At 48.1% G+C, this 22145-nt stretch overlaps 2 protein-coding genes across 12 annotated transcripts in view; one reads left to right on the top strand and one right to left on the bottom strand.

The window, feature by feature from the left end:
* PPFIBP1 (PPFIA binding protein 1) overlaps window positions 1-22145 on the bottom strand; it is a 129881-nt gene that overhangs the window by 45946 nt on the left and 61790 nt on the right. The window contains exon 1 of one of the 9 annotated variants that reach the window (XM_058655729.1): window positions 15828-15846. The exons of the other annotated variants lie outside the window; for them this stretch is intronic. The gene's annotated coding sequence lies outside the window, so the exon portion shown is untranslated. Of the gene's footprint in view, window positions 1-15827; window positions 15847-22145 lie in introns of those variants that run through there. 9 annotated transcript variants of the gene reach the window in all.
* On the top strand, window positions 15930-18973 carry C27H12orf71 (chromosome 27 C12orf71 homolog). Of its 3 annotated transcripts, XM_058655738.1 has the most exons (4): window positions 15930-16121; window positions 16237-16425; window positions 17263-17957; window positions 18359-18973. In XM_058655738.1, exons 3-4 carry the CDS (start codon window positions 17307-17309, stop codon window positions 18674-18676), a joined length of 969 nt encoding a protein of 322 aa, XP_058511721.1. In that variant the 5' UTR covers window positions 15930-16121; window positions 16237-16425; window positions 17263-17306; the 3' UTR covers window positions 18677-18973. The 3 variants fall into 3 exon arrangements, with proteins under 3 accessions (XP_058511721.1, XP_058511720.1, XP_058511722.1); XM_058655737.1 differs by lacking the exon at window positions 16237-16425; XM_058655739.1 differs by lacking the exon at window positions 16237-16425 and having other exon boundaries at window positions 18362-18973.

The raw sequence follows: 22145 nt of genomic DNA on the forward strand, positions 1-22145 counted from the left end.
GAAATCCTCTCCCACACGTTCTTATACATGGTAAGCACGGGACATGGTGATAATAACACACACAAACAGCTTCAAATCAAGATATGCTACTAGAAAGAGGAATGCCTGATCATGAAAACAGTTAATAGGGAACACCAGCAAACAGAAATGTCTCTGCAAACAGCAACTCATCCTCAGAATCTACGAGGTAAAACCTAATGAATCTATTCTGATCAGGATTGGAACTGGATCAGTGTGATCAGTTGACAGGACTGGATATAAGCCTACTGTCCTCCCCTTTTCGCTCCGCGTGGCCACGCCACCATTTCTCCTTTTCAGACAGGTAAGGAAGATCCCAGTAACGCACAAGACATCAGCAACACTATCAACCATCCTGACATAATTGAATTTACACAGCAAAACACACAACAGCAAGATACACATTACTTTATAATGTCCATATGTTACATTTACCAGGACAAGTCATGGATGTGAAGCCACAAAATAAGTCTCAATAAACTTCAGGTGGATTTTTAAAGAAATACACGTGAGAGTAAGAACTACAAACAGAAGTGGTGGGGTACTAAGAAGAGAAGGTCCATATTTATTAACATTTTGCCTTGTCCCTGGCTTGAGCTATTTTAGATGCAGCTTAATTTAGACAGCATGTGCGTTGATAAAGCTAAGTTAATTTTCAGGGTGTGGTTGAAGTATTTTTAAAAAATGGAAAGGCTAAATATAAAGGCTTTAGGAAATTCATGCTGTCAAACATTTTCTTACAGACCCTCAATGTACTTCCCAAGAGGAAGACTTCCTGGGGTCCCTGACACAGCTAATGAATAGAAATGGGGGACTGTTCTAACACAATGGATTACTGTTTCACCAAATGACACATGCAGCATTATGGCAAGCAGCAGCAGCCACAAACAGGGGATCGGTTACTGTTTGGGTCTCTTGCACACGACACTGAAGAAGAAGCAACCAAGAAACGACTGATGGGGACCCTGGGGACTCCGCTCAGTATCTTGCCTGTGGTACTGGCCACGGCAGTATGTGCTTTTGTCGAAATCCATCAGACTAACTGATCGCCTTCCAAACTTGAGAAGCACTGAAATGCCGACGTCAATCCCATGTAAGCTCTTTAACTAGGAAAAAGCTATTAGTGTCTGGCTACATGTTCAAAGCATAACATTTACCCAAAAACTGCTTAATCGTAAATTACTGGCAAACATATGTATGGAAAAAGATAAGTTTAGAGGCCAGCACTGTGGTGTAGTGGGTTAAGCCACCAAAGTGCCAGCATCCAATATGTGTGGCAGTGCAAGTCCTGGTAGCTCCAATTCTGACTCGGCTCCCTGAAAACATGCCTGGGGAAGTAGGAAGACAGCCCAGGGGTTTGGATCCTGGCACCCATGTAAGAGACCCAGAAGGAGCTTTGAGCTCTTGGCTTCAACTTGACTTGCAGTCAGCCATTTGGGGAGTGAACCAGGAGAAGGAAGACCTTTCTCTCTGTCTCTCCCTCTCTCCGCAACTTTGCCTTTCAAATAAATAAAATGATTTTTTTAGAAAGCTTTTTTTGGGGCACAGAATCATTTGAAATCTATGTGTATTTTTGCATAACATGCATTTTCCATTAATTTTTAAAAATCTTTTATGAATGGCTTTCAATTTCATGCACAAAAATAGGCCACCTCTTAATTCCACTTCCCGCGAACGTCTGAAGTAGCCATGTATTGCAAACTTGCTTGGGACCTATTTAAAGCAGTTCTGAAGGAAGGGAAATATCATGGAAAGTTCCAGCAATGGGTGTGGTGGCTCAAGGTCTGGCAGCAAATCACTGCTTTTTGCAGAGCTGCTGATGAGTGGAGGTTTTAGGTCAGGCAAGCCACCGGTCTTTGAGCGAAGAAGAAAAGAAAGTCTTGAAGGAGATCAGCAAGTATGTTTTAAACCTGAGTTAAAAATAGCATTGGTCATCTCTGGATTTGAAAATGAACTTCAGACATCTCACCCAAGACAGAATCAACACACTGAGATTAAGGAAGATACTTGAAAGACGGATTTCCCTAGAGGCAAGGGAGAATGCTCACGCACAGTCCACTGGGCTGCCGGGGATGCTCCGTTACCCGTGGTCATTACAAGAGACAGAATGTATTTGCAGACTTGTCACCAGGTTAACAAATCAGCTCAGTGCTTTCCAATGTGTACGCCAATGCAATCTTAGAACAGATACATAACTGTCCTAAAGACATGCCCAGCGTGGGGACCAGGACGGTCAGGGAGGGGTGGGGGTCCACACTGGCTGGGAGGTGTAGGGACAGCAGCTACATCCAGGGGAGCTGGTTAGCAATGCCATCCCTGGGACCACACCCCAGATCCATGGGATGCCAAACCCCAGGGGCAGGGGCCAGTGAGCTGTGCTTTTGCAAATCCTCCAGGGGATTACAAGAGGCCCTCAAACACTGTGCTAACATAATTCTAAGGTTAGAAACAGTCATTGCCTATTTGAGACAAAGACACACATGTAGGGGGAGCTCCCACCCCGCAATTCCTCTCCCAAATACGTGCAATGGCTACAGCTGGGCCAGGCCAAAGCCAGGAGCTGGGAACCACAATCCCAAAGCCCCACGTGGGAGACAGACTCAACCACCTAGCCTGGCACTTCTGCGTATCAGCAGGAAGGTGGAAAGAGGCGTCAGAGCCAAGAACAAGAGCCAGGACCTCCGGTGCGAGATGGGGCATCCCAAATGACAATTTCGCCTGTTTGCCTCCATGGTACAAAAAGAATTTTCGGATCCTCTGCAAAGCTGTTTCCTAACACACATTTTCTCAGGAACGTTGTAAAGAATCCTCACATGCCTGATTACAAAATATATACACATACTTTTGCACAAAAAAAATAATTTCGGCTGTTGTTCCAGAGATTTTTTTTTTTTTTTTTTTTGGCACAGTTCCTGCAAGAGAACAGCCTTTTCTCCTTGGGACAACATGTCTGGTCCAGATGAGGCAGAAATGGCTTCCAAGGAAAATAAAGGCAGCATTCCACTCCCTACGCCTCCGTCTCTTACCTGCGATCCAAAAACAGGCCCGAGGCACAACGCAGGTTTTCACTTGAGAAATCTCTCCCTCTGAAGCTCAAGCACTAGGCCCCTAGGTCAGCAGACGCCTGCAGAGGCCGATGCCCAGCTCGTCTCCCTTGCTGGCTGGCTGCACTGCCCTGGCCATAGCTCCCCGCTCCACAAGCTCAGACTCTGCACCTCCAAACGCTCTTACGTCCCCCAGAAAATTCACAATCTCTTGAGAAGGGCAAAATCGTCAGAAATGAAGATTGGAGACAGGGCAAATATTCAAAACAGAAAAGACTAGAAATGTGAGAAATTTTTTTTAATGTTATAAGGTTTTTCATTGGTCAAAATGGGACGTCAAGTCTAATATGGATGATACCATTGGAAATAAGAGCACACAGTCATGGATGGGTCATTGTGGGATTGTTTTAGCACTTAGAGATTTATTTACGCATTGATTTGAGAGGGCGAGGAAAGGAAGGATAGAGCTTCCCAATCCATAATTCGAGATCCAGAGGCCCACAATGGCTGCACCCAGAGCTGGGAGCGCAATCCAGGGCTGCGAAGTGGCTGGCAGGGACCCAGTTTCTCAAGTCATCACCATTACTGACCAGGGTCTCCACTGACTCTCTTACATACACACATATATACATACATGCATAGTTGTTTATTTATTTAGAAATATATTGACTGAAAGCCTGCCACGATGCGCTGGCAATCTGGAGTTAATTTTTTGTTGAATTCTACAAGGAGAATCAATCCAGGATGGAGAAAGGAGAACCAAGAGGCAAATGATCCCTTTGCCGGAGATGGTTCAGGCAGCTGTGGTCCACAGCACACACTAGACAGGCATGCTGGGAGCAGGTGCAGACACCAAGGAGACTGGAAACCGCAGCCACGGCTGAGGGCAGCAGAGAGGCAACTCAGTGGGAAGGAAATCCCGCCAACTGGGAAGTGAGGCCCTGGTCCGCTCTCTCCAAGCACTATAAAAGGATCAAAATAGTTCAGTAGCCAAAGGGGGAGGCTGTTAGCACTGATGACCACGATGTCCAGCTGAGAACCAGTGACAGAAGATCCATCCCTGGTGGCATACAGTGAATGTCAGTTGCATATTCGTGTCAACTGCTTGCATGCCCTACACCACATCACAGCAACAAAAGGGGAGTTCTGATCTACTGTGACACAGCTAGAGTAACAAAACCTATTCATCCTGTGTTAGAATGGATGCCACTGCGAGGGCAAGACACACTCTCCACCTTGTTAACTATGGAGATTAGAAAAGGCTCATGGTGGGTCCAGCACAGTAGCCTAGAAGCTAAAGTCCTCGCCTTGCATGTGCCAGAATCCCATACAGGTGCCTGTTCCAATACTGGCAGCCCCACTTCCCACCCAGCTCCCTGCTTGTGGCCTGGGAAAGCAGTCAAGGACAGCCCAGAGCCTTGGGACCCTGCACCCGTGTGGGAGACCCAGAAGAGCTTCTGGCTCCTGGCTTTGGATGGGCTCAGCTCCAGCTGTTGCAGCCACTTAGGGAGTGAATCAATGGATGGAAGATCTTCCTCTCTGTCTCTCTTCCTCTCTGTATATCTGACTTCCCAATAAAATATATATATATATATATATTTTTTAAAGGCTCATGGAAACACTGTGCGGTTAGAGAGGAGGGAATCACTCAGCAGGGACACAGCACGATTTGAGTCGCTCACGTTTCACAGGTGAATGCGCTCGTTGCAACGCTGGAGAAGGAGTTTCACGGAAGGAGCACACGGCAGACAGCCCAGGCCACAAGTGGGCAAACCAGCCTCCGGCCCCCACTTGCTCCTGAGGAATTCCACTGCAATGAGAGCGGGTGTCTTTCTCACTCATGGGCCAGTCAAAGCCAGGACTGGAGCTGGGCGGATGTGCTCACATCCCCTGGCTCCTTGTAAAACAGCTTTCCAGTCCTGGCCTCGAGCCAATCCCAAGACCGTCCCAGTGATCACACTCCCTGCTCTAGCTCACGCAATGATTGAATCTTTCTTTACTGAGGATCTGATTTATACCAAGCATTACTTTCAGAGACGAGCGTACGGCAAAAAAGAAAAATGCACAAGTATCTGAGGAAAAGAAAAAAATAATAGAAGTGGTTTCTCTAATAAGACATACATTCTAATGGCAAAAGACTCTGTAACAACAACACACGATAGTTGAGAAATGTTTGAGACAGTTGGGAACCCAACTGGAGAGGCTGTGTGTTCAATTCCAGCTTCCTGCTGATGTGGGAGGCAGCAGGTGCCGGCCCAGGTGCTCGGGTCCCACCCAGGGGACCCAAACGGAATCCCTCACTCTTAGCTTCAGCTTGGCCCAGCACTGGCTGCTGCATGTCACTGGCAGGTGAGAGAGCCAGGAGGGAAAGTGCTCACTTCAAAAACAAGGCAAGGATTAAGGCACTCAGGGTTGATGTTCTGTTCAGCCAACCAGACAGAACGTCTCAGCACCATTCCTGCCTTCCATCGGTGTCTCTGCGTGGACTGTCACAGGGTGAAAAGCTTCCTTCCCCCCAACAAGCCGCTCAGCTAGCCCTTAATGTCACTGGGCCAAGCTGAGCTGTGCTGGTCTCACTGGAAACGCCCACTGCCTACCATTACCCAAGAACGCTTCCTTTCGTCATGAGGCCCCTCCCTGCTGCCTTTCCCCTGTTCTTTAGAGACGCCTGGGAAATATTCCCCTTCCTGCTCCTGGCCACTCCTAACCTCAACAGCCTGCTGCAGATGGTACCTCCCCCAGAACTTCAAAGCCCATCCTGCAGACCCCTCCCTCCTCCAGCTTGGCTCCCAAGGCACACTCAGCTGCCTGTGTTGTTCACTTACTTGTTCACTGCCCCAAATGACTGTCAGTGGCCATGACGGACCAGCTAAAGCTACGAGGAGTCAAGAACTCAATCCCATGTAGGCAGCAAGAACCCAACGATCTGAACCATCACCACTGCTTCCCAGGGTCTGAGTTAACGGGAAGCAGAAGGCCAGAGATGGAACCCAGGCACTCTGACATGGAATATGGGGCTCTTCACAAGATGAGCCAAACACCTGCCTCACCGCTCTGATTCTTGTGTGCAACCCAACCTTTCAATTACCTTCCTATTTCTGCAGCATTATTCAAACCTCTGCCTCCTTCCGGCCAACCAGGAACAATGTTAGAAAACCCACAGACCTAAGAGTTCTGGCCAAAACCAAAAACCTCCCAAACATTCCCTGCCACCCTTAAGTTACATATCTAGTTTATTCACAACTAAACCTTCAAAATGAATAGCTCCCACCTCTTCCTGCTCCATAGCCCACTCTGATCTAGAGCTGTTAATAATAATAATAATAATAATAATAATAATAATAATAATGATGATGATGTCACCGTCATCACCTGAAGGAGTCACAAGACCCAAAAATGTAGCAGAGAAGGAGTTTGAACAAAAACAGAGGAACAAACTCAATATTCATCTAAGTGCTTGTGACACTGAAATTCCGAACATCTGGGTGGAAAAAAAGCACAGAAAAAAATACCACATAAAAAAAAATATCTTCCCTTGGGAGCGAGGTTCAAATACCAGCAGTTCCACTTCCACTGCAGCTCCCCACTTATGCACTTGGGGAAGTATCAGCAGATGGCCCACGTACTTGGGCCCCTGACATCTATGTGGGAGACCAGGAGGGAGCTCCGGGAGCCTGGTCTCAGCCTGGCCAACCCAAGATGCTGTGACCTTCTCAGGGAAGATCCAGCAGGTGGGAGATCTTGCTTTTGTTCTCTCTGATTCTGCCTTCCAAATAAATAAATCTTTAAAAAAATGACCTGTTCACTGGGGAATGAACCAAATCAAGATGGGCTTCTCAGACAGTTAACTTACACAGAATGAGTAGAAATGAGGAATTGGTTAACTTGTAGTGAATACCGCTAATACCATTTATTCTTCCTTTGAGTTTGGATGGAATTTTCCAATTTATTCAAGTTTAATAAGTAAGCAGCAACTGTCACTGTGGAGTTGTTAAAAAATAATTCAAAAAATACTTATTTCAAAGGGATCTTGGGGAATCTGATTATATAACCATTCTCTTTTGAAGTGAAACCAGTTATAGCTCAGTTAAAAAAAAATACAATAGAATCCCTCCCTGCCAACAAGGGAAAGGTGGATCGCATCCCAGGTTGTGTGTTTGGCTCCCTACACTGTTGAAATGTGCACCTGCCAGAGAATGAGCATTACATTCCATAGACACCCCTGCTCTTTGCATCCATACAAGCAGATGACTGTCCCGTCCCATCAGTGGCCTATGTGTCTGGCAGCAAAATAAGAATGTGGCTCTCTCGAAGTGAAGTGGAACCGGGTATAAACCCCAGGAAGGCCATGTGCGCAGAAGAGCTGAGGCTGTACCTGGCTGTTCAGGAGCATTCCAGGGTTTGTTTTTTGTTTGTTTGTTGTTTGTTTTTTAGCTTTCAGAAAGTCCCCATATGCAGCCAGCACAGAGAATGTTCCAAGGGCAGACAAACTGACTTCGGAAGAGCAAAGCATTCATTCATTCTATCTGATGTGCTTGAGGAGGAGCGGCATAACACAGGTCGCACCTCAGTGCGCAGGTGCCTAGGACAGTATCTCCCATTACATCAACAAACGGCAGTCTTGGGGCAAGTCTCAAAGTAGAAAAGGGACATGCAACTACGACAGAAGCCAAGAAGCAGCAGAGAGGCAGGGGTCTGGGTAGATGCTCTCCTACCAGTGGGGGAGGGCCCAGGGAAAAATAAGAAAAATAAGAAGGCCTGAGGCCCAGTATCACTGCAGGCAGCCTTGCTTAGCATCCCGCCGAGCTGCCGCACAAGGCAGCTGCAGGCTGTTGGGATAAACCTGCACGGTGGATCACGGTGCTCAGGGACACTGTGGACGAGATGAGGATGGTGGCACCCAGACCGGGGTCCCGTGAGCAGCACTGCAGACAGCAGGCCGCATCTCATGTCCTCGGAACGCAGGAGGTGTTACACAGGGCTCGGCCTGCTGATCTCCTGCTGGTTCTCTCTCACCTAACACTTCTGGCTTTGTGACTCAGCAACCCAGCATGGCCAACATTGCAACGCTGATGGGTCCGGTATTGGGGGGACTTCAGCCCACGTACAGGGTGCCCCCCACTGCAATAACTGAGAAAAGATTCCCAATCACATGAGAGCTCCAGCACAGCTAGAGTTCTAAGACTAATGGGTACCCAGGCTCACCCGGGGGTCATCTGGACGGCTGCACCAAATTCGCAGGGTGACATCCTCAGGGCCCACGCCTTATCATGTGATCCCTGTAGGACAGGGGGCCTTGACAGAAAATCATGTTCAGTGGAGGCCACAGACGTGAACCCTAACCCAGCACCATTGGTGTCCTTGTACAGGGAAAGTCAGAGCAGAAGCGCACACAGAAGAAAGATGACATAGACAGAAGAGAAAGAGGGCCACCGGCAAGCCAAGGGGTGGAGCCTGGACCAATGGAACCCTGCCAACACTTCAAGCATCCAGACCTTTCCACAGTGCAACTGGCCTAAAACACCCAGTTGATGCTCTAGATAGACAACCACCCATCTGCTGGCCGTGATATATTTCTGATGACATTCAAACAACTTGTTTGGCCCAGGGACAAACATGAACACTAACTCAGATACAGCATCTAACAGACATTCACAAAGCAGCCACCTGCTCCCTGGTTCAAGTTCTGCCCCTTAGAGATCAGGCATTGTGTATTCGAGTTTAGAACTACGGAGGTGCTGGCTGTGGGTGGCTGCTCTTCCTATTCTACTACCCAACCCCCCAACCCCTCACAAAATATAAGTACCTGTGTACACATAGAAAAAAAAACCCAACCATCCAACACAGAGCTTAAAAACAAGGCAACTAAGACACCTGCATCCATCTCCAGCTGCCTGCTAATGTGGACCCTGACAGGCAATGGTGCTGGCTCTAGTTACTAGGTTCATGCCACCCACGTGGGAGAGCTGGCCTGAGCTCCCAGCGTTGGCCTGGTCCACTGCCATTCAAGCTCCATCACGGGCTTTTGAAGAGCAAACCTACAGGCAGGGGCTCTGCCTCTCTCCACGTCTCCACCTCTCCATCAATCAGTCCATAATCTTTATTAAGCTAAAGCAGCTCCCAAATCAAAGAGAAGATCAAAAGCGAGCTCTTGGTCCCGTTTCTTCAGGCAGGGCTATACCCTAGGATCCTGGCACAGGGCATGTAGAAAGGCGCTGCACACATCAAAGCCGCCTACTGACGGGTGAAAGCTTCTGTGCCAACAGCGAAACTGCTTAATCAAATGTGCGACTTGCATTTTCACAGACTGACTCATGTCTGCTAAGAACTAGGTCTCCTCCTACCTCTTCAGCTGCTGCCAGGTCGCAGACACTTCCAGCCATTTCCACAAGAGCCAGCATGTCAGAGGAAGGAATGCTGTGCCTCTTGGACAAGTCAGAGGCCCTCTTCCCCAGGGACAAAAACCACAGCAGTAGGATGCCCTGAGCGCTTGTTCCAAACCCAGGCCAGCAGCACAAGACATCCTGGATGGCAAACCACATGTCACCTTCAGCCCCTGAGCAAGCGGACACTACCACGCAGGCTGCTAAGACCCACCGCCAACGACACCTATGTCATGCCGAACCACTGGGCCTCCGGGGAGTTTCATAAGTCACCACTGCTTTTTTGTAAATGACCAAATGATCCAGGTCACCATTCGGGCTGTGTAGGTTACAGTCTGCACTGTTGCTGGCCCTAGGTGAGGAGACATGAGAACAAACCCTTGCTGAGCGCCAAAACCTCAAACCAGTGTGGGATTTGAAGAGACTCTCAATGGACGGGAGCTGTTCTTTCTCAGTACCTGCTTTCCAAACAGCAACCAAGGGGGCCATCTGTCAGCTATCACATCATCTGAATGTGTCACAGCCTGGGGACACTGCCCCTCAGATATGGGTCTAGGAAAGACCTCAGTGGAAGGCAGTGGTGTAAACTGTTTGTTCAGACAGTGAGACAGTCAATGGGAGGGGTGGCTCCCACTGAGGCTGCAGCTGGGTCACCTAGGGCTCTCAAAGGCCATTTGGGTAATCCTGCAAGCAGGGATGTGGTCCTCAGGGCAGAGACCTCCACAAAGCAGGGCTGAGATGCTTTCTAGAACATGTTGATACTACAGTTTAACATGCCCAAGGCAGCATCATGGTGCAGCAGGTTAAACAAGCACCTGTGACGTTGGTGTCCTGTCGGAGTGTCTGTTCGAGTTCCAACTGTTCCACTGCCGATCCAGCTGCCTAGTACATCTGAGAAGACAGGGAAAGATGGGAGTCTGCCAAAGCCCAGCAAGAGCATAGCGGCCATTTGGGGGACAAACCAGTGGGTGGAAGATTCCCTTTCTGTTTATGTCACTCCACCTTTCAAAGAAACAAAATAAATCTTAAGAAAAACAAAAAGTGCTTTATTTTTTTAAAAAGTAAAGCTTGGGGAGGAGCACAATGGCTCAACTGGCTAATCATCCGATTGCAAGCGCCCACATCCCATATGGGAATTGGTTTGTGCCCCAGCTGCTCCACTTGTGACCCAGGTTCCTGCTTAGAGCATGGGAAAGCAGTGGAGATGGCCCAAGCCTTTGGGACTCTGCACCCAGTCCTGGCTTTGGATCGACTCAGCTCCATCTGTTGCAGTCATTTTACGAGTGAACCAGGAGATGGAAGATCTTTGTTTCTCCTTCTTTCTGCAAATCTGCCTTTCCAATAAAAGTAAATGAAACAAACAAACAAAAAAAGTCAAGATGTGCAGTTCTGACCAAGGATTTAGAAGCACGGTGGCTACACGTTGCAGATGATACTTGGCGGTCTCATGTTATCGTCCATGGCCACATTCCTGTCCGCGGCCCCCCACATTAAACATGGAATTTTAGACGAAAAAAGAAACCATCATAACAGCACTTACAGGGAAAACAACGTGATGTGTAATGAGTTCCTAGAAACTTTTCTAGCTTTAGTTCTGAGAATGATGGTTACTCCTCCCCAAAACCCTCTCCTACCAACTGGACAATGATCACCACCCCTCTCTACACGCCAAAGATGCCCTCAAACAGGGTCATTGTCAAAAGAGCTACTACCAAACACTCGCTGTGAGGCAGAAGGGAACCGACCAACAAATGATTTTTCAATCCTGCTCCAAGGGAAGTAGCCACAAACAAAAGGGAAAATGACAAGCTCCTTCCCCAAATTAGCACCAAGGCTTTGTCCAAACAATCCGTGCTGATCTTTATCTTGGCAAACACAAGCACAGCCTTTTTTGAAAATTGCAATGATTAAATTTTCATGAGTCCTTTCTAAACTAAGATGTATTACAGAAACACACAGAAGTGCATGCATGAGTGCACACACATACCCTTGAGCACTCCCACATACACACTCACACACTCCCACATATACTCACACACAGCATTCTTACCCACCCACACCCCCACACACACTCACCCACTCCAACATACACTCACAGTCAACCCCCTCTCCTCCCCCACACACTCCCACAATCCACTCCCACACATACATTCACACTCACATAACACTCTCTCACCCACCCACACCCACATGCCCACATGCACCCTGAAGCCCAGGAAAATTACCAGCCTTGGGTGGTTCAATTGCAAGCTCTTAATTTTTATTGCTGGAATTTGATGATGGAATTACTAAATTCCATTCCTGAGATTCACTTTCTCTTTTTATAAAACATCTATTTGAAAGGCAGAGAGAGACAAGCACACAGAGGCTATCTCGTACCTACTGATTCATTCCCCCAAATGCCTACAACAGCTGGGGCAGAGCCATGTCAGAGCCGGGAGACGGGAACTCGTTTTTGGTTTCCCAAATGGATGGTAGGGACCCAAGAACTTGGGCAGTTATTTTTCACTCTATAAGGTCTTTCAAATTCCTGCCTACATTTTTATTTTCTAGTATTTTCCTTAACTGGGTCCTGAGTGGGGAGGCCACCACAAATGCATTCTGGGTAACTCACTGTCTTCCAAGAAATGAGAGGAGAGGCTCCCAGTTGAATGGTGACTATTGTACACACACACACAAACACACACACACACACACACACACACACACACAGCACCACCCACTGATCATTTGGGATCCTCCTCTGGCCTTCTGGTCCTTATCCTCAGGCAGGTGCAGAGGAAGCTTTATGGGTGCTAAGAATAACTAGACAGAGATAGAAAGCAGCACATTGGTAAATCGCTTCAAGGTGGGGGCAGGGAGGACAGGGGCAGGTCTTGGCCTTCAGGGCTGCCACTGGGACTCGGGGTAGATGATGTGGCTAGGGATACGGAGACTCTCGTCTTGCACCAGCCCAGGTACTACTCTTTCTCCTCAGTTCCCTTTGCATGAAACCAAATTCTTGACATCCCCCCTCTTTCTATGCACATTTGATTTCTTCTGAATGCTTGTTTGTTTTCATTCACTGGAAATACAGAGAAGAAGCTGAGATGAGATCTTCCATAGGTGGATTCACTCTCTCAATGTCTGGAAACGGCCGGACCGGGACAGGCCAAGCCCAGGATCTCAGCTCCCATGTGTGTGGCATGGATTCCAGGAGCTGAGTCATCACCTGACACCTCCCAGGTGCACGAACAAGCAGCTAGGTGCAAAAGCGGCAGCAGACCTCAATCCCAGGCCTTCCACTGTGGACAGCAGACATCCCTGAGGGCGGCTTACCCTGTTACACACCCATCCCTCAGGTCCACTCTTCACTCACTCTTGGTACAGTGCACATACCTTTCTGATTTTCCACAATGCAGGAAAAATTTTTCAGGTCACCCTTCCTCTTTTCCCTGTTGAGGCTGGTTTGGGAGCTTGATGCTGGTCTGCCTGCTTCTGAGACCCTGGGGTCCCAGGCGCTGGGTCCAGAGCATCAGCCCTATCACTTCCTGCCTCGGCGCCTTTCCTGGACAGTCCACCGGAGGACCGGAACAAAGCTCTCCTTGAGGCAGTACACTTCCCTTGGGTTCATGGCTCTGTGTTTCCTCAAAAGTCTGCATCATGTCCCCTCAGACATCTTTCCAGCAGGGCCACAGTCTCCCCAGTGCACAATGGTGCCAATGACAGGATAGCTTTGGCCTCACGCGACTCTTACCAACAGCTCTAGCGAGACTTCCAGTAAGCGGAAGCTCAGCTCCTCAAGCCTCTGCTGAGCCCCAGGAGGATCCTGTTCTGGCATCCCCACACAGCAGGGTGCACACCCTGGATGCGGGGTGCATACCCTGACTGCAGGACGCACACCCCAATTGCAGCATGCACACCCCAACTGCAGAATGCATACTCCCAACTGCAGGGTGCACACCTCCGACTGTAGGGTGCACACCCCCAACTGCAGGAGGTATACCCCTAATGCAGGGTGCACTGCAAGGGGAAAAGTTTGCTGGCCACCAAACACATTAGGACAGGATGCCTGACCACCAGGCACAACTACCCAACAGTGGGTGGGGTTGGCAGATTACACACTGTGCTGGCACATGTAGACATCACAGAGAATAAGGCAGTCCACCTTGGGATGGTGCTGGCTCTGCACAAGTATGATGATCACATAAGTATGATCATTAAATGCACATATACTACACACACACATTTTTTTGGCCTATAATCATGGTTGGAAAAAGTCCACATCTGTGGGACATGGTGCTGATTCAACTGGCTAATTCTCTACCTCCAAGTGCTGGGATCCTATATGGGCACTGCTTCATGCCCCCTGGTTGCTCCGCTTCCCATCCAGCTCCCTGCTTATGGCATGGGAAAGCAGTAGAGCACGGTCCAAGTCCTTGGGACCATATACCCGCACGGGAAACCCAGAAGAAGCTCCTGGCTGCTGGTTTTGGATCAGCTCGCCTCCAGCTATTACAATCATTTTGGAATGAACCAGAGGATAGAAGATCTTTCTCTGTCTCTCCTTGCCTCTGTAAATCTGACTTTCTGATAAAAATAAATAAATCTTAAAAAAAAAAACTATGTCGTTGACTGGATATGAGCTGTACTACTGTAACAATATGTAGGAATTCAATATGGTGGGAGGGCTTTTTGGAGGAGTTGAGGGAATCCCAGAGCCTATGAAACTGTCATAAAACAACAACAACAACAAAAAAGTCTATGTCTGAAAATTTTAGAATCAGATAAAAACATCATCCCCTTAGGAGTACTGCCACTGATAGACAAAGCAAGGAATTGGCCTCCTCAATTACAGAAAAAAACCTAAGTCGTTGACCAAGCATCCTGTAGCGATTATCTCCAACTCTGTGAGCTCTGTATTTCACAGATCTGAAGTCAAGGCAGGCTAAAAACAAATCCATAGGAATGGGCATACAACCTGCTGGTTAGCACATCAAAATTCTGCATCAGGGTCCTGGGGTAGGAACCCATGTGGGAGACCCAGGCTGGCTGGCTGGCTGGTTCCCAGCTTCAGCCCAGCCCAGCTCTGGCTGCTGTAGGCTTCTCGGTGTGAACTGGAGGACAGGGGCTCTCTGTTTCTGCCTTCCCTTCCTCCTCTCATGTAAATCAACAGACAATACAAACCACTGGATTTATGACTGCCTAGAAGCAGTAGGCTGCAGGGCATGGACCTTGGTAAACATTCAAGTGGTAGGCATAAGGTTGTTAGACTAATTTTTTTTAAAAGATTTATGTATTTTAAAGGCAGAGTTGCAGAGATAGAGGAGAGAGAGCGAGAGAGAGAGAGAGAGCGCTTCATCTGTTGGATCATTATTCAAGGGTTGTAGAAGGCAGGGTTGTGCAAGATTAAAGCCAGGAGCCTAGAACCCCACTCAGTTCTCCCACCTGGCATACTTTCCTTACCAGCTGCATTACCCAGAAGCTGGAGGGGGTTGGCAAGGTAGCCAGGACTCAAAATGGTGCTTGTGTGGACTATCAGCATCTCAGGCAGCATTTTAATGTGCTGTGCCACAATACCAGCTGCCGAACTAAAAACACCAACTCAAGATGGGTCAAAGATTCGAACTTTAAGACCTGAGAGTATGACGCTGCTGGAAGAAAAAGTAGAGGAAACACTCCAAGACAGTGGTGTTGGAATGACTTCTTAGGGAAGATCCTGGCAGTCCCACTGCTCCCATCCCAACTCCTCTCATTCACTTCTCAACCCTGTGCAGTTTGGCTCCCTGTCCTACGAATCTACTGAGTCCTTTCTCATTCAACACAACTAATCATGTTCATGCTGTCCAGACAACGTAAATTTTGTTCAAAAACTGTCAAGTATTTGCCAGGAAGATACGGGAATACCAACCACCATGCATAGGCTGAGAAACACCAAGCACCTTAACAGTGGACTGCACTCATTCATTCATTGCCTTACTGACCTCAGAGACATCATTGCACAATTCCCCTCTTCTGCACCATCTTCCCCAAAACGTACCTCTTTTCACCTAGCTAACTCCTAGTCATCCATCAACACTCAGGTTGGAAGGCATTTCCCCTAGGTCTTTCCTGGTACCTCACCCGCACCCCAGCCCTGGAGGCAAAGTATCTTTCGTTCTCCCATGCATTAGCTCTGTTGCACCAACCAGTATGTCCGACTTTTGTCCATCTCATCAAACAGGCTCCATGTTTCCCATTGACAGAAACATCTGAGCTACCTACTTTAACAGGCTGAAGTACCCACTCCCACATTCACCCTGTTCTCAAGAGGGATCCTCTTGAGCCCTGCATGTGTGGCTACAGAACATTCAGGAAAGAAAGGGATGGATCTTTTGGTTTTCTAGCCTTTTCCTTCTCTTACCATATGGCGTAACTTGGGTCCTTGCATTGCCATGGTAACCAACAGTCTTGGAACACAGGCTTATGGCAGTTGGACATCTAGCCACTGAACTGCAGCAGAAGGACCTGTGGTCTGCTTCAGGAGTGGGCAACGCTTCCTCTACGTGGGCAGCCATCAGAGCAGGGCGCGACAGTCTTTGTGTACAGACGTGTGCTGTACCTGTGCGTGTTGTACACGCGTGCATGGTGTGTGTTCTTCCATCCTCACTGGCTTCTGGGGCATCCCAGGAAAAGCTGCGCTAAAGAATGCCAGCAGGTAACTGGAAGATGGGGATGGGAATGGCTACAACCTTTCTGGAGAGCAACGCGGTGCCAGCTGCCATGAGATTTTAATATACTGTGATCTTTGGTTTTTTTAATCCCAACTACAGGAAAATAACCAGAGACACGGCCAGAGATCTAAGCACGGGAGCTTTACTGCACATTCACACCCACAGATCATTAATAAGCATCAGTGATCTTAACCATATAATGGTCACTGATAGGTAACCATCAAGGAGTCATGGATAAGAGAGAAAATTCATAAATTTCATAATGAGGAAAATGTTTCATATGAGAAAGTAAGTTTAAACTTACACAGTAGCCATACATATGTTTATTGCACGCTATGGTATAAAAATTTAATAATCAGAGTTTCCACTGATGTGACATCTATGTATGGAAGGGTGTGGGAACATACCTAGATACATACTTCATGTATAAAGTAAGAAAAGGGACTGTACGGAAATCCATCCATCTCCCTGAGGGCTCTCACTTCCACTGGGCGGTGGAATCACGGGCAAGCCCTTCCATCAAGCCACTTCTCTGCATTTTCCTAATTTTGAACACATTCAGCCTTTTCTTCTGCAGCACACGCTCCTCCAACTGTAGTAACACCAATAAAGGGAAGAATCGGGTGGAGATGCCCAGGACAGAGGGTTCTTCTACAAGGAAGTGATTTTTTTTTTTAAGATTTGTTGTTGTTGGAAAGTCAGATTTACAGAGGAGAGACACAGAGAAAGATCTTCTGTCCACAGCTGAGCTGATCCAAAGCCAGAAGCCCGGAACTTCTTCCAGGTCTCCCACGTGGGTGCAGGGTCCCGAGGCTTTGGGCCGTCCTCGACTGCTTTCCAAGGCCACAAACGGGGAACTGGTTAGGAAGTGGAGCAACAGGGATATGAACCAGCGCCCACATGGGATCCCAATGCATGCAAGGCCACTAGGCTACCACATCGGGCTCAGGAAGTAAATTTTTAAAGACAGAGGAATACTTTTTTCTGCTCTTCATCAAAGACAGTAAAAACAGGATGAAATTCAATGTGGGGAACGCCGAATAGAAAATAGAGTGTATGGTGACAGTGATTAAGTGCCGTGCCTCTCCACCCCCGTACCCATTTTTTTGATTTGTTTCTCTGAAGCTTTCTGAGTCAAGGGAATCCTGTGACTTCAGTCCTTGAACTCCATGGCGTACTCCCAGCCCATCAGTGACTACAGTGACGCAGAAGACGACGTCTCAGAATCCAAGTCCAACATGAGCCTCTCTACAGGGTACTTCCCTTGTGAGGACGACTGCTACTCAGGGAGCACCTCCTGCACGGACACGTCTTCCGTGGGTTCTTCCGTGCACCTGCTGCCTCCCATTCAGGGGACGTGGCAGACGGAAAGCACCAGGAGACGCATGCTGAGACGAGACCAAGTCCCCGACAACCCTGAGCAGTTCTGCAAGCTGAGCATTGCTACGGCCTGGGACATGGATGTGGACTCTGACCCTGAAGACAAAACAGACTGGGTTCTAAGTGGTGAGCAGCAGTGGACAGACCAGTGTCCAGTAGAGAGTACAAAACGGACTCTCAGCAAACTGGGGGATCTCATGCAAAAGCTGGAGAAGCTCCTGGAAAATAGTAAAGACGATGAAGATAAGGACTCGGTATTCCCCGCGCCTACTGAGGAGGAAGATTCCCAGGGGTCCAGCGCCTCCCCACACCTGGCTCGAGTCAGTCCTCAGGAACACAACTCCAGCCAAGACTGGCCCAGACTCAAAGGATCAGAAGAGAAAGATGCCACTCGATCCCCAGAGAGTTCTCTAAGGCTTAAGGAAGATGAACTTGCTCAGGTGAGAATGGAGATGTCCCCTCAGGGAGATTAAGGGACAGGTATAGCATGGAACAGGTGCACTGTGTGCAGCCTTCTTATTGGTGGTGGGGAAAGGATGGGCCCCTTGGGTGCCTGACATAACAAGAGGGTGTGTTAAGAGCAAACCAAGGATTCAGGGTGCAGCTGGAGAGACAATACTGAGGATTACAGAGTGACAGAGGAGGGAGAAGGACAGGACCAGACGAAAGGGCTAACAAATCATACCAAAACAGAATTCTGTGTTCAAGCGTTGATGAGTATTATCACCATTCATTTGCAGTGAGTTGTTCTGGGAAAAGGATTTGAGTTTCATACATGACTAAGTCCTGACGCCACTGCTGTCACAAGTGTGCCTAACCGATTCATCTTTTGCCTCCCAAGCAGAGGGAGGCCCAGGTGACCGACAGCCGAAGGACAAGCCTCTCACTGGAGCAGCCAGAGATGGAGGGCACGCCCCGCGGTGCCCACACCTTCTTCTGCCTGCACTTCGGGAGGATCTTCCACTGGCTGAGGCAGCAGCTCTTCACCCCTCTGCTGAGGCGAGACCAGCCCGCCAAGGTCGCTGGGAGCCCCCAGCAGAAGGCACCGAGGAAAAGACACTGCTGTAGAAGCAAGCGAATCCAACCTCAAGACTTCCTCGAAGAAGGCCCCTGCGCACCCCTCGACGTTCTGTCAGCTCCTGTTGTACAAGCTCCATAGGTCCGCTTGCCCCGGTAAGCAGAAGGGATGCTCCTGTTCTCACATCTCTCAGAACCGCTCCGTCCTGGCTCCAGCTCAAGGGGTGTGCACTGTCCAGAGGGCTAACAAGTACTCTTGAGTAATTACAGGTAGCATTACGCTTCTTCAGCTGGAGATATTCAAAAATTCTCTCTCCCCTCCCCTCTTCTTCCCATATTTCACCCAAGTTTATCTCCTTTCACTGTTCTCTTTTATCCCCTTTTCAGAATGCAGTGCATTTTGTCCGATTCCCATGATGGTGTGATTTTAGTTGAACTTCCTCAGAACGCAGCAAGTAGGAGTAGGCATTGAGAGGCTAAGTAAGCTCATTTCCACGGCTGGTGTTTCGGGAATTTCCCGTCAACAGCTCCGATGGTCCTAGGGGACCACACTGGTGCTAGCACACATTGGCTGGTTCTAGCATGCTCTGGCACATTGGCTGCAATGAGTGGCCCACTTAGGAGGAATGAGAGGGTTGGGGATGCTACTTAAGCACTCGAAGCCTCATTCATAAACTGCGACAATCACCCCACCCCTGGGGCCGCTGTGAGAAATGAACAGTCCAGATCGCTGCCCTTGCTATCAGCCATTCTCCTGAGGTTTGCGCCCACGAGACTCGACTCCCAGGACGTCCACAAGGGAGAATCTGAGTCAGTTTGCAATGAAACAGTTTTCTCAGCAGAAGCAATGCATTCAGCACAAAGTAAGGTTTTGGGCTGATGTTGACCTAACCAGGTGCCTTTCCCAACCCATTCCACTGTGTTCTCGGAATTCCTCCAGAACTGTCATCAGCTTTTCCCATGTTCGCCTTGACATTCCCTACGATGGACAGCAACCTGCTCCCTCCCCCTCCCCCGCACCACTGTCACCTCCACCTACAGGCTGATTCACCGCCCTCCTCCCCTCCCCCAGCTTTCACTACCATCCAAGTTCACAGGGAAAAGCATGTGCTTCCATAGTCTCCAATTCCTTCCATAGTCTCCAATTCCTTCCTTCCCTCAATTTCCATGTGCTTATTAACCCCTTCATCTCTTCCTAGCCACCTTCCACAAATACTTAGCACAGAGGAGCACAAGATAACTTCTTAGCTTCCCCCCCAAAAGAATAATCTTTGAACTCAAGTGGTTTCTTATTGAAGAGCAAAAACTATATGAACACACAGTTATAAAGGGTCTTGTGCAATAAGAGTTTGTCAAAGGTAGACAATGGAGTTAAAAGAACAAGCGGGTTGGGAAGCTGGGGTTGTGGCATAGAGGGTTAAGCTGCCACCTGACATGCCTGCATCCCATGTGGGTACCAGTTCAAGAACTGCCTGTTACACTTCCAATGTAGCTCCCTACTAATGTGCCTAGGAAAGCCACCGAAGACAGCATACATCTTTGGGCCCCGCTACCCATGTGGAAAACCCAGAAGCTGCTCCTGGCTTCCTAGCTTTGGACTGGCCATTTACAGCCATTTCAAGAGTGAAACATTTTTCTCTCTCTCTGCTCCCCTCTCTCCTTCCCTATCACTCTCCTGTGTAATCTTGCCTTTCAAACAAATCTTAAAAATTAATAACAAATAAGCAAAGAGCAGGCACTCGGCATAGTGGCGCAGATGCTGGTTAACATGCACACATCCTATAACGGAGTGGCTGGGTTCTCTTTCCAGCACCAGCTTCTGACCTCAGCTTCCTGCTAAGGAAGACCCTGGGAGGAAGTCCGTGATGACTCCTGTCATCATGCTGCTGCCACCCACATGGGAGACCTTCACTGAGTCCCTGGCTTCCAGCTTCAGCCTGTCCTGCACTGGACATTCTGCACACCTGGGGAGCATGCTTTCTCCCTCTGCCTATCAGTGGCGCTGCTCTGAAGCTATTCGCTGCTTGTTAAACTACAATCGGGTTCTAGGGTGGGCAGAATAGGCTAAGCCACAGCCTTGACACTGCCTGCCATCCAGTATGAGCACTGGGTCCTGTTCTGGCTATATCAATCCAGCTGTCTGCTAGCCTATCTAGGTAAAGCAGCAGACAATGGCCAATGCCACTCATGTGGGAAACCCCAACGGAGCTTCAAGGAAAACAGGTCCTCTGCTATCAGAGGTGGGGCTTCAGGAGACTCACTGAGGGCCAACCAAAAGTACTCACTTAAATAGCAGCTTTCGTGTAACCTCTCATACAACTGCTGTAACTGCCAGACACACATCCAGCTCATTAAGCATCAAATGTTGGGATATATTGTGTCATTTCCCAGTGAGTTCTTCAACCACAAGGTCCATCAAGCCCAGCTGCTTGAACTTGCTAGAGATCAACTGAATGATCCATATTCTAGGAGCCAAACCAAGATTGTAATAGACGCCGAAACACGGTGTGAGAACTTATCAGGTAAATGCAGCGGTACTCACAGCTGCCTCCACACACTGAACAGGAGGCCGCTGTAGTAAATGCATTCTAGACCATTTGTGCCATGCCAACTTCTTGTTCAGCAGAACCCCAATGAGAGAAGAGAAAAAGTGTGTAATTGCACCATGCGAACCAGAGGCTAAATCTTTTTGCTCAGGCTTAAAGAACAGATTGTAAATGCAGGACTCAGGATGGATTAGCCAAGTCTAGCTAATACAGTGTTGAAAACACCCATATCGAACAATGCAAAGAGTCAGGAGGCAAGTGATGATGAACTCTCAGAGCGGTGAGATTCTTGCTTCAATATTAAAAAAGAGCTCTGTTTACTTAGAAAGGACAGTTAATAGCTTCAAATACAGAAGTCTTCTCTTTCTGAGATGTGAGGGAGAGGACCTAGCATGCAGGATGATCGCTAATTTCAAGATGGGTGAGTGGGTGTCATGTTGCACTGGCTGGACTCAATCTTTCCCCTAACATCTACTCCCTAATATCCCAACAAACAGAACAATGCTCTGCTTTCAGCCTTGAAATAAGATCCTCATCAGATAATACTCACTGAGTGAACCACTCACCAGTAGAGTGGGTACAAAGCCTTCAGATGAATTCCCCAAATGATTATTAGCCTAGATCACAAATTCTCCCTCCTACTAAACAATTTCCACTTCATCCCACCTTTCAAAGGAGTCCCTTGGCTTTAACACCCATTTGTTTTCAATATAGTATGCTTTATAAAGCACTACTTCCCTAGCATTTTCAAATGGAAGGATCAACATATCTGTGTAGATTGTGCTGTTGAAAGGAACTTTATCTCAAGACTAGAGAATTCTTTCAGTCCAGAAGAAAATCAGAGCGGCTAAATAACTTAGTTTTTTTTTTTCCTCACCTGTGTTAATAAAGAGTTAGCATTTTAAGCGCAAATTTCTAAAATAAAGAGCTTTCTTTCTTACTCACTTGCTCGTTCTCAAAGAACCTGCCAGCAAATCCACTTACAAAATGAGAAGCAAATTCTTCATACATCTTTCGGGCTAACATATATTTGGATGGTTGTGTTCCCTTTTCACTTTCATTGCT

Source organism: Ochotona princeps, chromosome 27 (genome assembly GCF_030435755.1).
Source record: "Ochotona princeps isolate mOchPri1 chromosome 27, mOchPri1.hap1, whole genome shotgun sequence".
Classification (NCBI taxonomy): Eukaryota; Metazoa; Chordata; class Mammalia; order Lagomorpha; family Ochotonidae; genus Ochotona; species Ochotona princeps.

Bases quoted from the DNA above. Each gene is read 5' to 3' on its own strand.
- C27H12orf71 (XM_058655738.1), top strand. From the start codon at position 17,307: ATGGCGTACTCCCAGCCCATCAGTGACTACAGTGACGCAGAAGACGAC. The intron at 17,958-18,358 runs GTGAGAATGGAG...TTGCCTCCCAAG, and splicing joins AGGAAGATGAACTTGCTCAG to CAGAGGGAGGCCCAGGTGAC.